The 16,174-nt window shown below is 37.7% G+C and overlaps 2 protein-coding genes across 7 annotated transcripts in view; one reads left to right on the top strand and one right to left on the bottom strand.

Annotated features, from left to right (window-relative positions):
• Positions 1-16,174, top strand: part of LOC124798456 (cytosolic carboxypeptidase 1-like) — a 503,581-nt gene that overhangs the window by 244,044 nt on the left and 243,363 nt on the right. For all 5 annotated transcript variants that reach the window (XM_047261879.1, XM_047261878.1, XM_047261877.1 and 2 more), the window contains exons 17-18: positions 4,928-5,068; positions 7,481-7,659. In XM_047261879.1, coding sequence (XP_047117835.1) covers positions 4,928-5,068; positions 7,481-7,659 — 320 coding nt within the window. The remainder of the gene's footprint in view (positions 1-4,927; positions 5,069-7,480; positions 7,660-16,174) is intronic.
• The window catches only part of LOC124798458, a 53,452-nt gene continuing 50,269 nt past the window's right edge, over positions 12,992-16,174 (bottom strand). Inside the window, exon 5 of one of the 2 annotated variants that reach the window (XM_047261880.1) lies at positions 12,992-13,893. In XM_047261880.1, coding sequence (XP_047117836.1) covers positions 13,383-13,893 — 511 coding nt within the window. In that variant the 3' untranslated portion in view covers positions 12,992-13,382. The remainder of the gene's footprint in view (positions 13,894-16,174) is intronic. The other variant, XM_047261881.1, reaches the window with a different exon arrangement.

Raw genomic sequence — 16,174 nt, 5'->3', positions numbered from 1 at the left:
GCAGCGGCCACGATGTGGGCTTACCATGGCTGCCCGCTTTCAGTCACCCTTTTCTGAGCTCCAGCACTTCCCTTTACTGCCTCGTTTCTCTGCTCATGCACATAACCCTCCGTAGTGCGTCTCTCGGCCACGGCTCTGTCTTTATCTTTTCCTCAATTCAAAGGAATCTGTCCCTCCAGAGTCCCTTCACCACCAATACTGTTGTCTCCTCATTTCATTCCAGGGTTCAGAAGTGATTTATACTAATGGCTCCATGGTTTCTGGGCACACTGGTTATGCTTACACATATGCGAGACACACGGAAATTTGTTCCGTGCCAGATGGCTGCAGAATTGGTAGCCATCTTGCGCGCACTGGACCATGTCCGCTTCTGCTCCAGAACTGTCTTTCACTGTCTGTAGTGATTCCTTGAGCAGTTTGCAAGCTGTCGGCCAGTGCTTCCCTCACCATCTGTTGGTCATGGCTATCCAGGATCCCTTTCTCTACTTGATCAATGTGGATGCTCAGTGGTTTTCATTTGGACCCCAGGCCATGTTGGGATCCCTGGCAATGAAATTGCCGATCGACTGGCTAAATTGACTACTAACGGGCCATCTCTTGCTATTGGCATTCTGGAAATAGACCTTTGCTCAGCATTACGTCATCAGGTTTTGGGACTTTGGAATGCAGAATGGCACACTCTTTCTTTGCTGAACAAGCTCAGGGCGATAAAGGATTCTACAACTTTGTGGTGATCCTCCTTATGGGCCTCTCGTAAATCCTCTGTTGTTTGCTGGCTCCACATCAGCCATACTTGGCTGACTCACAGTTATCTCCTCCGTCGTGAGGACCCCCCTCACTGTCATTGTGGATCAATGTTTACTGTGGTTCACCTCTTTCTGGACTGTCTTGACTTAGCTGCCCTGCGACAGACTTTTAGCTTTCCTGACTCGCTACCCTCACGTTTGCTGACAATGCCTCAGCGGCTGATCTAGTTTTATGATTTCTTCATGATGGGGGTTTTTATCGCTTTATTTGAGGGTGGGACCTTCAACCACATCAGTGGGTGGAGGGGCTGGCTTGCTCCCCCGATTGGACTGGCTTTGGCTGGGCTTGGTGGTTCACCCCCACCCTCTGCCTTCCCACCCCTTTCTTTATGGGGTCTGTTTTGTCTTGAGTGTCTACCTTGTGTACCTGTGCTTCTTCCTTCATGCCCCTGTCATTAGTCACTTTTTTTCCCTCCTCTCTTCTTCCACCTTCTTCCTTCCTTCTCTGTCTATAATTTGTAATTTTATGGCCATTGTAGTTCCCTCTTACAGTGTGAGGCTTTATCAGTTTTAGTTGTTCCAAGGTTGGAGGGACTGATGACCATGTAGTTTGGCCCCTTCTCCAAACCAACCAACCAACCAACCAACCACACCTACAGTGCACCAAGTTTCTATGACCTGTGTGCTGTATGCTGATAGTAGGGAACCCTTGGGTCTACCGAGATGCTTATCCTCCATCTTAGGTGACGATGAAACAATAGCAGAAGTAGTGTTGACATTTCATATCGCATTAGGAATCCAGTCGTTTTAACTCGGAAGAGGTTTTAATGCGTTATTTAGTGGCTGGCTCCTCCTTTTACTTCCATAATAATCCAACCTTCTTACTGACATGAACTGTTTCATTAACTCTTTCAACATGTGACAACAGTATGACTATTTATATTGGAAATTGTATGTGACATTTTCTACTGCAGTGGCAATTGTTATATGGCTTTGTTTTTCATTTTAACAAGAGTACTACCCATTCACTAGTACCATGTCCTTGTGAAAGGACACTAATGACCACAGTGTTCATCACCCAGCAATTTTAAATCCATCCAACCATCCATGAGCTGCTCCTCATTGTTCTCGAACCACTGCTGGGCTGTGCAGTCCAAGTAAAAGTACACATTCGCCAAACACGTCATGTCACCCCACCTGTGGTGTTTGGTAACTTGGTTGAATTCTTCCAAACATTTCACTGTTTCCTGACTGGTGCCTTCAGAAAACGCTCTTAGATGCCTTATGTACAGCTAACTTGCTGATCTTTCGGAATCCATTGATCTCTTGAATACATAGACTTTGGGAACAATGTACTGCTTGTATCCCTTTTGTAGATGACAGCTATCACAGAGCCTAATTGGAGTCATGGTGATGTAGATGTTTTGAAATACCCAGCATCTCCACCAAATAATGTCATGTTGTAACCACAATCAAGTCCAGATAAAAGCAGGGTTGTCAGTGAGTACAGCAATTAGCTCTGAAAGAACTTTTATTAGAAATACCATTGTACAATTAGAACAGAACTGAACTCCTGGATTGAAAGTGCTGCTGTTTATGTAGAATATTTCAGCATGTGCAAACAACATAAACATAAGAAATTTTGCTAAACTTCCACAAATGATGAATGCTGAATAACGTACAAGAACCAGTGGTTGGGCTTGAACTGGCAACTCGCACATCATCGAACAATGTTAATTGCTACACCACACTTTCTGCAGCACAGCTTGCCTCAGCATTATGCCTACTGTGGTGTGATACTAACTTATATCCATTTTGGTGTATCTTACTTTCTGTGACATCCAAATGACACTGCTATGCATAACATGCCTGTATAAATACCTTTTGATTCTTGAGTCTGGTTTAGTACTTGGTATAATATCAATGCTAACTTAGTCATTTCTCACTTCTGCAAAGGGTTTATCAGAAACTTTAATAACTGCTGACATTTTTAGTGTGCCAAAAAAGTGGTAAGTACATCATACCAAAAGGAAAAGGAAAAAGAAAGAAACTGAATGTGCTTATAATTTGTTCTCTGCGTGCAGATTAATTCATTATCTGATGAAAGCTGCTGTTGTGCACTTACTAGCAAATAATGGGGATCTTCATTTGTTACTTTTGTTGAAAAATGAGCAAATCTTCCATTGACTAATTAAATAATGACCAGATGTGTAACAGGTAGAAGTTTCCATTTTGAAACATAATTTAGTTACTCAAAGCAAAAGACAGCGCAATTTTCCTCACTGCTAGAGACATTTCTCTCTCTGTTACTCTAATAGACTTCAAATCCTTTTGTAAAGTTTTTGTTAAGGTTTGTATTTATTAAGACACTCTGCAGACATGATCAGAATGTTGTAAAAGTCCAGAAATTTTTTTAAAAATGTGTAGGGTTACTAACGTTAAAAAAAGGGAAAAATGTTTACAAATAATAAGGAACTTTTTGTCCTGATATATTATTGAACGACTGTTTTTTTTACCTCGAACTGGGTCTCACAATGTGCTAAGTTCAATCAAAATTGATCAGCTCACTGCAGAGTGCAAGAACATGGTTACCCATTGTAATTAGCATGTCATGAATAGGTCTGGCACGTAATAAATGATACTGATGCTGTGTGCTTACCAAGTATGTTCAACAGTAGGGTTTGTTTTCAGTGTTGGACATATTTGAGTGCATGCACACACACACACACACACACACACACACACACACACACACACACACACACACCCCTACCTGCATTTGTTCCTTTGACTGCCCAAAATACTTCTTCGTGTCATTTTCAATGAGGTTGTGTGGGTAATTCACTGTTCTTGGCTTCAGCTAGGCTGGAAGAATATCTAAAGATTTATTTCATACAAGCTGAGTAACCTGTATGTTAGTAGTTTGTATGTCATGAGAATGCAGTTTATAATATCTGTTTCTCTGTATTAATGTATTTCTTCACTTTCTTTGAGTATGAATGAATTGGTGAAATAACATGGCAGTCTTGAAACCTGGTAAATGGATATTTAATTATTACACTTGAGAAGCAGAAAAAAGTGGTTCCCTTAAAGGGAGTGGTAAAATGCTAAGATAAGAGAAAATAAGAGAGGAAATAAAACAAGAAAATGAAAATTTATAATGAAGTTGAATGAGGGAGATTACCAGGAAGCAACACATTTATCACACTTGCTAAAGACTTAAGGTACACTAAACATACTCAAATCAGACACACTAATTGTAAACAAGATAGTGAGTAGTTGTGGCAGAACACGATAAACTGCCAGTGGGAAAGACTAATTTGAGGAAACTCTTGATGAACCACATTTCTCATCAGAATTTCCCCCTCCACTTCTCTCCCTTCAGAATTTCTCAAAGTTTAAGCAGCAGACTATCAATAATGGCTAGTCTGTCTGATTCGCATTGTTTGAAATACTCTGCGAATGATATATGTGCTCCTCTGCCCTGATATCAAGACAATCTCAGTAAATCAATGCACTGGACTTGACACCCATAAGGAATCAATCATAAGTAGACAGTGGATGGAACTGTGCTCAAATCAGACACACCATTCTTTTTATCAAGTAAATTTTTATCAGTTTGATATGACGTGACCCCTTTTCCCTTTTGAAATTACAAGTTGCATCCAAGATGGTGGTTGCCAAAATGGTGGCTTCCAAAATGGCCACAATGCTTCTAATATAGCTTCACACATTTTCCGCCTCTCCCATCTCTTGCTGCCAGCCTTTAAATTTCTGTTGATCCATCTATTTTATTTGAGAAGGGTGGCTGCACACCTATGGATCACAATGGAGAACAAGAATATGGTGAAATAGGACATGTTGACTCGGGGAAAATTGGGAAGTAGTCTAAGGAGAAAATTCAGTGTGTTACTCTCACTTCAGTATATGGTTTCATAAAATCACATTGCTTTGCAAAGACTGTTTTTACTTGATAGTTTCCATATGTTAAATTCTTTTATATTTCATTGTTCATTTATGGAAACCTACAAAACTTGCATAGAAAATTCACGTGACCAGCTGTAGCAGCATGTCTAATTCAACAATGTCTGGTGTTCACTGACTTGGATACTTATTGAGCTGTATCCAATTTATGTAGAGTATTATTTTATTTATGTACAGTATTATTTTAATTGTTCCAGGCACACATATGGAAGTGGTCCTGTGAAATTGATCCTTCCAAAATATACTTCAGGGCTGAATCATTATGTATGTCTCTTAACAACAATGAAACTCCATTGATTACACTTTCTGCAGCAGATTCAGAGGAAAATCCTCTTTTGGTGAGTTGCTAATAGTTTGTCTGTATGATAAAACCTTTTATTCCTTTCCATTACAAACCAGTCCATGAAGTTCCTAAATTGTTATGAATTCAAATAGTTCTATCTTGGATAAGTTGTGCTAGATTGCCTCCTTTCTCTTCAATCTACACTCATTAGTACATGGTGTGATGTATTCTTGTCAGGTTGAACTCAAAGGGGCATTTGGCACGATATCCTCCAGAAAGTTTGAAATCTGTAGTATTCCCCTTTGGTTAGTCAGTTTTTGTCATTTGAGTGCTGGGCACCGTACAGTAGTCTGGTGATATCTAATACGAGGTGCAGAAGAAGAATATTGAAGATCATGATAGGTTAAAAGCACTTAAAATTGAGCAGTATTTGTCAGGTAACCAATTTGTGATGGGTGCAAGCTAGTTTTCCAGTAAATGATCCAGAAGTGTGACACATTTAGCGGTTACATTAATCATTTTTTTCCATGATAGCATTGTTGAAGATAGGCTTTTCTGTGAAACCAATGTGAGAAAGCAGGAAGGGTATTAGTTCTTTGTCTTTCTTCCTTTCAATTTGCTGATCTACTTGTTGCACATGACCAACTATCAAAAATATATAGTCTTTAAATTTTTCTTTTAATACAGTTGCATTTTACAGTGTCTCGTGTTGATTGCTTCACTGTAGTTCTGTGTCTACTGTGCAGCTTCTACCTGAACAGATTGATATTATTGCGATACTAACATTGCTTCAGCACAGAGATGGCAAAGTATCTACCGGTGTACTATCTTCGACCTTGTACTCTCCCTCATGCTGCCCCCTTCATATTTGTATCATCATCATCTTCATCTCTGAGTGATCTACTCGTTGTTTCTAATCTTCCTCAAACTGTCTTCCCTCCCTCTCTCCCTGACAGAGGAACTTACAGTTGCAAAATGTATGATAATTTTGTCTACCTTTGTGGGTGTTTATTGGCTTTACTTTGAATTTCATCTCCTTAAAGTAAGCAGTACTGTCCTGTCACACGGTCACTTTTAATTTTATAGTTCTATCAAGTGAATTTTCCTTTTGATACAAATAACCCCTTTCATATATACATTGAAGAGCCAAAGAAACTGGCACACCTGCCTAATATCATGTAGGACCCCACTTGCACGCGGAAGTGCCACAACACAACTTGGCATGGACTCGACTAATGTCTGAAGTAGTGCTGGAGAGAAGTGACACCATGAATCCTGCAGGGCTGTCCATAAATCCGTAAGAGTACAAGGGGGTGGAGGTCTCTTCTGAACAGCATGTTGCAAAACATGCTCAATAATGTTCATGTCTGAGAGTTTGGTGGCCAGGATAAGTGTTTAAACTCGGAAGAGTGTTAGTGGAGCCATTCTGTGGCAATTCAGGACATGTGGGGTGTCACATTGTCCTGCTGGAATTGCCAAAGTCCATCAGAATGCACAGTAAACATGAATGGATACAGGTGATAAGAAAGGATGCTTACGTATGTATCACCTGTCAGTCATATCTAGACGAATCAGGGGTCCCACACCTTTACAGATCCTCCACCATCTTGAACAGTCCCCTGCTGATATGCAGGGTCCATGGATTCGTGAGGTTGTTTCCATACCAGTACACGTCCGTCTGCTCGATACGATTTGAAATGAGACTTGTCCGAGCAGGCAACATGTTTACAATCATCAACAGTCCAATGTCAGTGTTGACAGGGCCAGGCGAGGTGTAAAGCTTTGTTTTGTGCAGTTATCAAGGGTACACAAGTAGGCCTTCGGCTCCGAAAGCCCATATCAATGGTGTTTCGTTGAATGGTTCACACGCTGACACTTATTGATGGCCCAGCATTGAAATCTGCAGCAATTTGCGAAATGGTTGCACTTCTGTCATGCTGAATGATTCTTGTGAGTCATTATTGGTCCCATTCTTGCAGGATCTTTTTCCAGCCACAGCGATGTCGGAGATTTGATGTTTTACCAGATTGCTGATATTCATGGTACGCTCTTGAAATGGTGGTATGGGAAAATCCCCACTTCATCGCTACCTCAGATATGCTGTGTCCCATCGCTTGTGTGCCCACTATAACACCACATTCAAGCTGCCTTAAATCTTAATAACCTGCCTTTGTAGCAGCAGTAACCAATCTAACAACTGCACAAGACACTTGTTGCCTTACACAGGCTTTGCTGACCGCAGTGCCATATTCTGCCTGTTTACATAACTCTGTATTTGAATACACATGCCTATACCAGTTGCTTTGGCACTTCAGTGTATATAGCTTTTGAATGATTTTTAAAATGTAAGGAAGTGAAAAAAAATTTTTTTATTTATTTATAATTTTCATTTGTGCTTTTATTTTATGAGTTTTATGGCATTAGTCTGTCTTGCGAAATATGAAATTTTATATATTCTACTTTCCAGAAACGGGAAATAATTTTCCTGACAGCTCGTGTTCATCCAGGTGAAAGTAATTCTTCATGGGTGATGCACGGCACACTGTGTTACTTGTTGGGAGATACAGCTGCAGCTATAAAGTTGCGTAATAGATATGTTTTCAAGATAGTGCCAATGCTTAATACTGAAGGTGTCATTAATGGCTGGTGAGTAAGTTTTGACATTTGTCATATTACGCAGTAGTGAAGAGCTCAGGAAATGAGAGTTTAGTTCTGTTATTTGAGTGGAAAAAAATTTTATATATATATTGCCAGATTCCACTTTCATTTCTTAACATTTAATTATACTTCCATGGGTAAGTATATGTTCTATTACTACCAAGCTCACCATTAGTGGGTGCAAAGTATGACAGTTAAAAAAAGGTCTTAATTCGTGGTTTGTATTAATTTTCTGTCTTCGTATCATTGGCCCAGCCTACATGGAAGCTAGCAGTACATTTCTGCTTCATTTCATTCAGTAATAAATGGCTTATTGAATGCTACAACAGGTCTGATCCATTGCAGTAATCAGAAAACAAACTATTGATAGGTGCTGTAATAAATTTACTTCTAAATCCAAACCACATGTAGATATGAATTTGAAAAATAGTAGTAGTTTCAGAAAACTACATAATGTGTAGGGCCATTTTCACAATAATGACATGCATTTTAATGTTGAGACCCCTGGAGTTTCTCTTATCTCAACACTGCAAAAAAGCAAAAAGTGTTTGTTTTATTTTGCCATTTCCTGTAGAAAGTTAAGGTCTCATAACTGCAAAGTGATATTAATTATTCAGGAGTCTATCTACTTGCGACATTACAAGAGTATTAATCAGAGCTTGGAGGTAATGTTTTAGTTATTGCAATTATACATAAATTCCCCAATACCTCTATCTAAAGACAACCGTAATACAGACCATTGTGGAATGTGTGGCAGGCAGTTCCCTTAGACCCCTCATGTGGTTGACAGTTTGTAGTAACAAACAGAAATATTAATTCTAGCAATATTAAAAATGAATCTAACTTTGAACAGAGGCAGACAAGAGAGACCAGCAGTGGGGCCCTACTTTAATAATTGTTTTCCTACTAGCCACCAAATTCAGACATGTCATTTGTAGAATTATTCAAAGACAGAAATAACTGGATCATATAATAAGAATAAGAGAGACAGTGCCCAGCTTTTAGAAATAATAGTTCCAAATGGGAGAAAGGAAAGCACTGGGAAAAGTTTAAAAGAAAGCCACATCACTCGGACCCCACAGTGCAAGACCTACCTGTAGTGTGGTATCTCTGAGTGACTTGCCCTTTCTTTTGAAGAAACTGATACAGGCAGTGTGTCTTTCACTTTTTTGTGTGTGTGTATTGGCAGTACTATAGATTTAGTCTGTGGAAGGTAAGTAGTTAACAGCAATTTTTTCTCATAACTTATTAATTTTCTCTTGCTGTAAAAGGTAATGTAGAGAAATTAATCAGCCTCCGAGGAGGACTGTGAAGACAAAATTGCATTAATTGCAGAATGCACAGAGGCATTTAAGCAGTTTTTCTTCCAGCACTCCAGATGCAACTGGAACAGGAGGAAACCTTGTCATGTGCCATGCACTTTGGTGGACTTCCTTGTATGTATGTATGTATGTATGTATGTATGTATGTATATCTTAATCAAAAATCATCCATTTATAAGAAATACTAAGCAAGAATCGTACAGCAATTTCCAAAGTCAATTCTTGGTGAAAGATTTGTCAGGAAATCTTAAGAACTGTTAACCTTGTACAAAGCTATGATTGAGACTTTCGTTCCTGTCTTGGATGTTAGGCTGGTGTTGGAAAATTTAAAGCAAGATATAGAGCCAAAATACTAAATTTCACTTTCAGAAACACTTCACGCATAGAGGTCTTACTGTTTACGTATGTTTGATCACTTCACACATAGAGTAATGCTAACATGAGCACGCCTGTTACAGAAAAACAAATGTTCTTGATATTTAAACTCATTCTTGTGTCCATGTTTGCTCGTAAATAATTTTTTTGGACAGGTTCTGCCTTGATGAGACACTATTTTCCTTCTTTTCCACCCAATCATGTTTTGCTGATCTTCAGTGTAATACGTCTGGGTTGGAAAGAAGAAGAAAAATAGTTTGCTGTAGGCAGAACCTATCAAAAACAGATTTAGAAGTGCAAACCAAATACCAGGCCTAGATGAACTCTCCTTAGATTTTACATAAAATACAATGCTGATATCGCCACTTTCCTTACACACACTTACTGAGAGTCTCTTTTGCAGCAAACATAAGTGCAGCACTGTGTGAACACTTCAGTTAGTAATTAGGGTTCAAGAACTGATGCAGATAGTTATGGACAGACATGCCAGAAATTTCTTTTGCAAAATAGTAGAGCAGATTCTGAAGTGAAACAAGCACAAATTCAAGAAAAACCATTTTTGCAAGGGGCAAGGAGAGAGGGAGAGCTTGCTTCCTTCAAACACAGTATCTTTAAAATTGTGGATGCTGGTGAACAGGTAGATTAAAACTCGTAGAGTTCTGTAAGCTATCACACTGTAGCACATTATTGACTTGCAGCCAGCCAGAATATGATCATCTGGAGTTTCCTTCAGAAATATGTTATTAGCTTAAATAATTTTTGACTAATAGAACCCAGTATGTTTTGCTGGGTGGTAAGTGCTTGACAGAAAACACTAACATTGGGTGTGTGTAACACTACTGTTAATGTTGTAATATAATAAATATTTTATCTGGGAGCATCAGTAGCAGCATCATATTGTTCACTGATAATAATGCTGAAAAGTATTGATGCTGGATGATTGCAGAGAAAGACTTGAACAATATTTACACTTTCTTTCTACATAATGGTTCCCTTTAGATGTGCTCCAGTGCAAGATAATTTCCATAAATAATGGAATGTGAGATACAGCAGCCAAATAAAAGTTTACAAGTCAACTTTTGCGGTCTTTCACTTTGTTTAAATATGTAGAGGTAAAACAATGAATTGAAAAAACCATTAGTAGTGTAGGTCAGTGGAAAATTAATTTTTGCTAGACTTCTGGAAAAGCGGAGATTATCTGTTAAGGAAACCACTTTCAAGATGCTAGTATGACCAAATAAGAAAAGAGTACTTCTATGGCACTTGAAGTTATTACAAAGTAGGCATGACAACAAACATTACAAAAATTAGTGTGTGGTTGGCATCACAATGATTTTATATACCCCATGTAAAATTCTAATGTAGATGATTGGGAAGCTGTAGTTGATGGAGAAAAAAAACAATGTTTTGGCAAATTTTGAGAACCTGTAGTCAAGGAAGAATATACAAAATTTCTGCTTCCCTATGACATATCTCAACACAGCGCATAAGAAGGGAAAGATTCAGGTGTGTATGTAAGCAAATAGTCATTTTTCCCTTATGTGAAACTTAAATAAAATAAAACATATTTTCACTAAGATTGGAATATAAGTTCCTCTGCCAAGCTGTGAACAAGAGTTTTCTCAGTGAGTATACAAATATAAATTGGAAAATCCTTGAATACCCACTTTCCAGTCAGGGAGTGAGAGATGGAGGGGGAGGAGAGAGGTGGGGAGGGGGATGATCCATTGATGTCATTTCACATTCTTAATTTTATTGCTTTCACGTATTTTAGTGAAGTTGCAACGTAAGTGAAATACTTTTTCAATAAACATATAAAACTTTATATTTTTGGGTATTAGATTCATTTTTTAGCCTGTATTTGTAAAATTTGAAGACGCTTAAATGAAAAGCTTATGAACATATATGTGACTCCTGAATTATTCATTTAGTTGCAAATTAGTTACTTTGATTCTCTACAGATCTCTATTTGTATTTGCTTCTATATTAAAGTACTGACACTAAGTTAGGTGGGACCAAACTTATCTTAAGCATTAGCAGAGCTATGAAATTATTTTTGGCCCAGAGTTAACATATGTTTTGAGTAGGTGAAAAATAATTAGTCTGAGCATAAAACTGAACAAGGCAATGCTGTGCTAAACTACTGTATTCATATTAGGAAGGAAATGACATGCCAGTTCAAAATTCCCACTCTGAACGTCAGTCATTACCTTGAATCCATCCACATAGAAATTGGAGTAGTTTTTGCAATAAGTTAAAACTGTGTGGTAGATGGTGACTTGAACATGGAACTTTTAGGCATAGAGAAGTCTGTCACGAACAACCTGTTCTGTAATTCCAGTTACTAAAACGATATAGAACAGTGGGTATACTTTGGCCTGATGTGTTTGCCAGCTTCAATGGTCAGCAATTATTCTAGGCAAATTGAAATGTCTTTTAAGTTTTTTATATCCTAATGAAACCTTCAGATACCCTTATTTGATTACTGAGATGCCCTGTAAAATTTACATTTAAATCTGTATGTATTCTCAGAATGCTGCCCCAGATAACATGTTGGAATATTGATTAAAACACATAGTCACTTATTACATAACACCACAATTTCAGGGTACTAAACTTGCTGTAAGTATCTTAAACAATGCCAAAAGTTAAACCGCAGTTTCAGCATTCTGAAGAAGAGGAATTTTTATTTGTTTATTTTAATTATGTTAAGGAATTCTTTTTGTTGGCTTCTTAACCTTAAATATGAAGTTTTTCTACCAATAAGAATCTTTGATTTTCAATCTTAATGTCTTAATTAGTTAACTGACTTGCCTGCAAACACAAAGGAATCTCATAATTTGCAGAAAGACCTGTAAATGATACTTTTTTCAGTTTATGCTTCACATAAACAAATTAATACAATGTATGTGAATATGAAAAAAAGATGGGGGGGGGGGGGCAGTTTTTGTAGTTACACCCATGAAGCACAAGTGTCAAATACAGTATTTAATGGCATCCATCTGTAACAGTTTATGGTAACACAATCACCTAAATCTAGTTGTGGGAAACCAGCAAGAACTGTAAATTGATGAAGGATGTGTCAAATTTTAATATCTTCGAAAAAATAAGAGTTTTCTATGTCAGGCTATTCTCAGCATAATTTACTTAATAGTTCATAGATGACTGACTTGTCCGTCATGTTATATGCACAGGTTGTCAAGGTGTTTTTTTAAATTGCTAGAACATCTTTAAAAAAGTTGAAAATTGAACTATAAAGGTGAAGCATGTTATTTGTGAATCCTCAGAAACATACAGTTAGTTGCATGTAAAGACTGAACTTACTAGTACCATTCTTATTTGAAAAATGCGACTGGGGCACTTGTCAGTAGATAGAAACTTTTAAAATGTCTGTAGTGAGATAAAAATGTATCATTTATCACTGGGAGTTTGTGTGTTCTAGCTCATATATTGCTAGTTTGCATTGAGAAAGTTTGTTTTATCTCAGTTCATGAGACTTGTGTTGTACACATAGATAACTTTCAAAATGCACAAGGTTTTGTTGTCAGAAAACTGTCAAGGCTCTACATATCAGGGAAGGCTATTTACTTTAGGCAGTCCTAAGCAGAGAACTTTCACACAAGTATTACAACATTAGATTTATTTATGGCAGATCTACAGCTTTCCATACAAGGCACTAATAATTGATAAATGACAAAAGATCCCAGTTCTGTGAAATAGTCATGCATGTTGTAAGAGTATTCTGGCAGTAGGCTTCTGTTGTCCAACAACACGCACAATAAGTTCACATTAACATCCATATTTCTTACTTACATATGTATCCACACATTATACACATATTTCAGTTTCTTTCTATATTTAGTGATGCATGATTTAAGCAAATGTGTGTTAAGAAAATTGAAAGATAGAAGCATCACTGTAACTTTGATGTTGACTGTATTGTCAAACAATTGGTCTTCTTTTTCAAGATGCCCAACACTGTATTTCATATAATCTTTTTTTGTAATTTCATGACTACTTTGCAGTTGGAGGATCAATAACCTTGCCACGTGCAAAGGTTTTTGGACCAGTCATCTGGGCAGTCACTTTGCTCTCATCATTGTCCCGTGTGGTCATTGGAGCCGCAGTGTTAGACGGTTCTGTATACTTGCTTACTGGCACAGGTTCTTCACTGTTTACTCCAACAGCAGTTACATAAACAACATTGCTGTCAGAATCTTTTCTTGGAAATGCCTTTGTTACAATGTTAGGTATGGATTTGTTTTCGGAACTTCTTGGCGAAGGCATGAGATCTGGAAAAATTGAAGACAGTGGTAGTGGGGCAGATTTCTCTGATGGTGGTCTGAGAGTCACTCGACGGTTTGTCTTGTCCAAATCTTTCCCTCTGGCAGGAGTAGTGCTTGGACTTTCTGAAGATTTTTCTGTCGTTACTGGAGTGGTGGATGTAGTAGTAGGTGCTGTTGTTGTCGATGTTTGTTGTCCAGCTGCTGAGGGATATTTGCTGCCAGATGGGTATTTGCTGCTCCTGCAAACACAGTGTGACTCAGCAAGCTCTTAATGCATGTAGCACACACACACACACACACACACACACACACACACACACACACACACACACACACACAAAAATCAGATTTAGCCACTAAAAGATGAAGATTTAGTCAAAGTGTTTCTTAGAGAGGTCACTGTGATACAATTCATGTATTACCTTAATGTGCATTATATATACAGCATTGCCATACTGTTTGATATAAATTTTAATTTATACAAGAACATAATTTTTTCTTCCACCAGTTTTATTTTTCATGTGAGTACTTACATCTATCCACGTCAAAAAAAATTAGTCTACACACCACTGCCAGTTACTGCTTTATCCATAAATTTTAAAACTTTTCCAAAATTTAGTTTCATTTTATGTTTCAAAGTTTTTGATAGTTTTTGCACAAGATAGATCAATAGATAGATGTTAATATTTGAAATATATATGTCGTTAGTACATGGAAAAAATAATACTGTTAATTATTGTAATGCTCCATTTACATAGAAAAGGGTAATCTAGAATGCAACTGCAACCAATAAAAGCTAGAAAAATGTTTCCTTATAAGACAACAGCATACTGATACACAATATCTATCTCTCTCTCTCTCTCTCTCTCTCTCTCTCTCTCTCTCTCTCTCTCTCTCTCTCACACACACACACACACACACACACACACACTGAGACATTCACTTCTTTTTGGGAACTAAGTTTACTTTTATGGAAGATGAAAGAAAAGATTTTGATAGGAAGTTATCCTGTCTAGACCTGTAAAAAGTCTAGATCCCCTTGTTTCTTTTCTGGCGGTTCTGAAAGTTTGTGAGTTTTAGTGACCCGCAGCCAACTACTGTGTGTGTGTGTGTGTGTGTGTGTGTGTGTGTGTGTGTGTGTGTGTGTGTGTGTGTCAGTGCACGAGTGTCAAATTTTTGCACATGCGTCAGTAGTTCTGTGTGCACCGCCAGAGGCACTGAGTTTATTCGTGCAAAGTGCGGATCATTTATTCCTTGTTTTTGTTACCTTTAGTATGTTAATTATTCAATGGTTTTTCTCTCTCTTTCTCTAGAGTGTGGTCCTTTCATATGTGTTTAGTAACACTAGCAATGCTTGCTGACCTCGACTAGACTATTGCACGTTACTAAAATCATGAACTCTGTATTTTAGCTCCGCACACAAAAATAAAGTTCCATCGTTTAGTTTAACATAAAAAAATAAATAATGAAACCCATCCCGCTCGCCTGCACCGTTACCTGACGCACGCTGGTATCACCGGCACTTCGGGGAAAGTGCGCAATGCTGCACCAAACCATGTGCGTTCCCAAATGCCAGTGGCAATTGAACATTTGCCATTCTCCCGTCAGCCAACAGCACATCTATCGGGCAGTGTAGCTGTTGTACCAATGGCATGGCAGAGTCACAGGACCTAATTCATTTACACTGCGGCTGAAGAGTCTTTCACCATTTGTCTACCAATGGTGTTTTACAACATAGTATTTAGATCTTTCCACAGTTTCATTATGTTAAACCTTCATTTAAATTATCTTTACTGCACAAAAAGTTTTAATTCCTAGTAAAAGAGAGACGTTTATTGTAAATCCCTTGATTAAAAAGCTTCCAAGAATTGGTATTAGAAATTGCAATTTGTCTTGCTGTCATGGGATAGATACACCATATTTCACAGTTTTTACTAGCTATATGAGCACAGAAGATACTGATAACTGTCTTAGATACAAGACAGTTGGTATTTAATCCAAGTTAGTTCATAAATTAGGCTCATTTAATAGTAATAGAACAATACTGTTTGTTAGCAGTTATTGTTTCCCCAGACTTCATCAATACAGGATGCTGAGAGAGACCAAAGGATTTGAAGCATACAACAAGGAAAGAGAGAGATGTGAATTAGTTGTACAACTCTCTCTTAAACAAGTAAAATGGTTTTAAATATATTTCCACATATCCGCTGTTGTGTTTACTAGCCACACACAGTTAATAGTCCTCTTGAGTAGTTGTCACACTTAACAATGGATCTCTATATAAATATCCCTAGCTTCTCTGTGGAAACACTAGCATAACATTCTTAAGTTATCACAAAAAGGAACCTTTCCTTGGCTTAATTTGTCTGTATTAAAATTTTCTTCTTTTTTTAAAGTAATGTTCTGTATTTTTGTGTGTGATAATCTTTGCATTTAGTTTTAAGTTGTTCTTTGTATTAAATGACAATTTGTACAAAGATAAATGTTTTCTTTTCTATATATGGGATAAGGTATGTTACA

This window comes from Schistocerca piceifrons, chromosome 5 (genome assembly GCF_021461385.2).
Source record: "Schistocerca piceifrons isolate TAMUIC-IGC-003096 chromosome 5, iqSchPice1.1, whole genome shotgun sequence".
NCBI classification, from domain to species: domain Eukaryota; kingdom Metazoa; phylum Arthropoda; class Insecta; order Orthoptera; family Acrididae; genus Schistocerca; species Schistocerca piceifrons.
This window is presented reverse-complemented; position numbering and strand designations above follow the sequence as displayed.